General features: G+C 33.0%; 1 protein-coding gene across 1 annotated transcript in view; it reads left to right on the top strand.

Moving 5' to 3' along the window:
* Positions 1–851, top strand: part of LOC119589378 — a gene marked incomplete in the record, with an annotated part of 25,353 nt that overhangs the window by 21,769 nt on the left and 2,733 nt on the right. Inside the window, 1 exon segment of the mRNA XM_037937995.1 lies at positions 756–851. Within this exon segment, the coding sequence (XP_037793923.1) occupies positions 756–851 (96 nt within the window).

Below are 851 nucleotides of genomic sequence, written 5' to 3'. Positions count from 1 at the left end.
CATTGCGCCATTTTGGTTAAACTTTTCCGTGTGTAGGGCGTGTTTCTTAGAGTGTTTTAAATGGTCGATGTATTAAGTAATATGTAACTATTTGGAACAAGTAATATGAATCTTTTATCTCTCTTTTTATAACTTTTTTTCTCATTCCATTCTTGGGGTGCAAATAACACTTGTTCTGTTTTGTTTATCGTAATATTGTTCCATGTCGCGTTTTCTTTAGCTCTGACTAAATTAAATTATCTATCTAGGTATATATCACGTTGCATTTGTTATTCGTTAAATCTCATGGATTGTGTTTATTTCTCCTCTACCGGAATTCGACGAATATTTCCCCATATTGTCAGTCTTGCTATTATTATGACAATTTCAAGAAAAAGTATGGTTGTGAATGAATAACTTTATAAAGCGAAGGAGATGTAGACGACACGTTTTATCTTATAATTCTTCATCGGAATTGCTGCATTGATAACGTTATCGTACAGTATTATTTACAAAAGAAACTATACTATATAAACATTTTGAATTTTGTCTTTAGAATAATACTGAATGGGAAATGTATTTGATTACGTATATTCAATGAAAAATCTATGTATTTTTTTTCGTTTGTAACAATGACCACCTTTTCTAATCCTTTCTTCCAGAAAACTACAAGTTTCGAAAAGATTGAACAATAGAATCTTTTTTTTATCATTATTTCTTTTAGTGCAAATAACAAGATTCTCAGAAAAAACATTAACCCCGATGTTTGACAACAGATGAAACGCGAGTGGCGATTCGTAATCTGGGTTGCCTTCGCTCTGGTGGCCCTGGCAATGCCTACGTGCGTCACTTCCGCAGCTGTGGCAGAAACC

The sequence above is a fragment of the Penaeus monodon genome, chromosome 25, assembly GCF_015228065.2.
Source record: "Penaeus monodon isolate SGIC_2016 chromosome 25, NSTDA_Pmon_1, whole genome shotgun sequence".
In the NCBI taxonomy this organism is placed as follows: domain Eukaryota; kingdom Metazoa; phylum Arthropoda; class Malacostraca; order Decapoda; family Penaeidae; genus Penaeus; species Penaeus monodon.
This window is presented reverse-complemented; position numbering and strand designations above follow the sequence as displayed.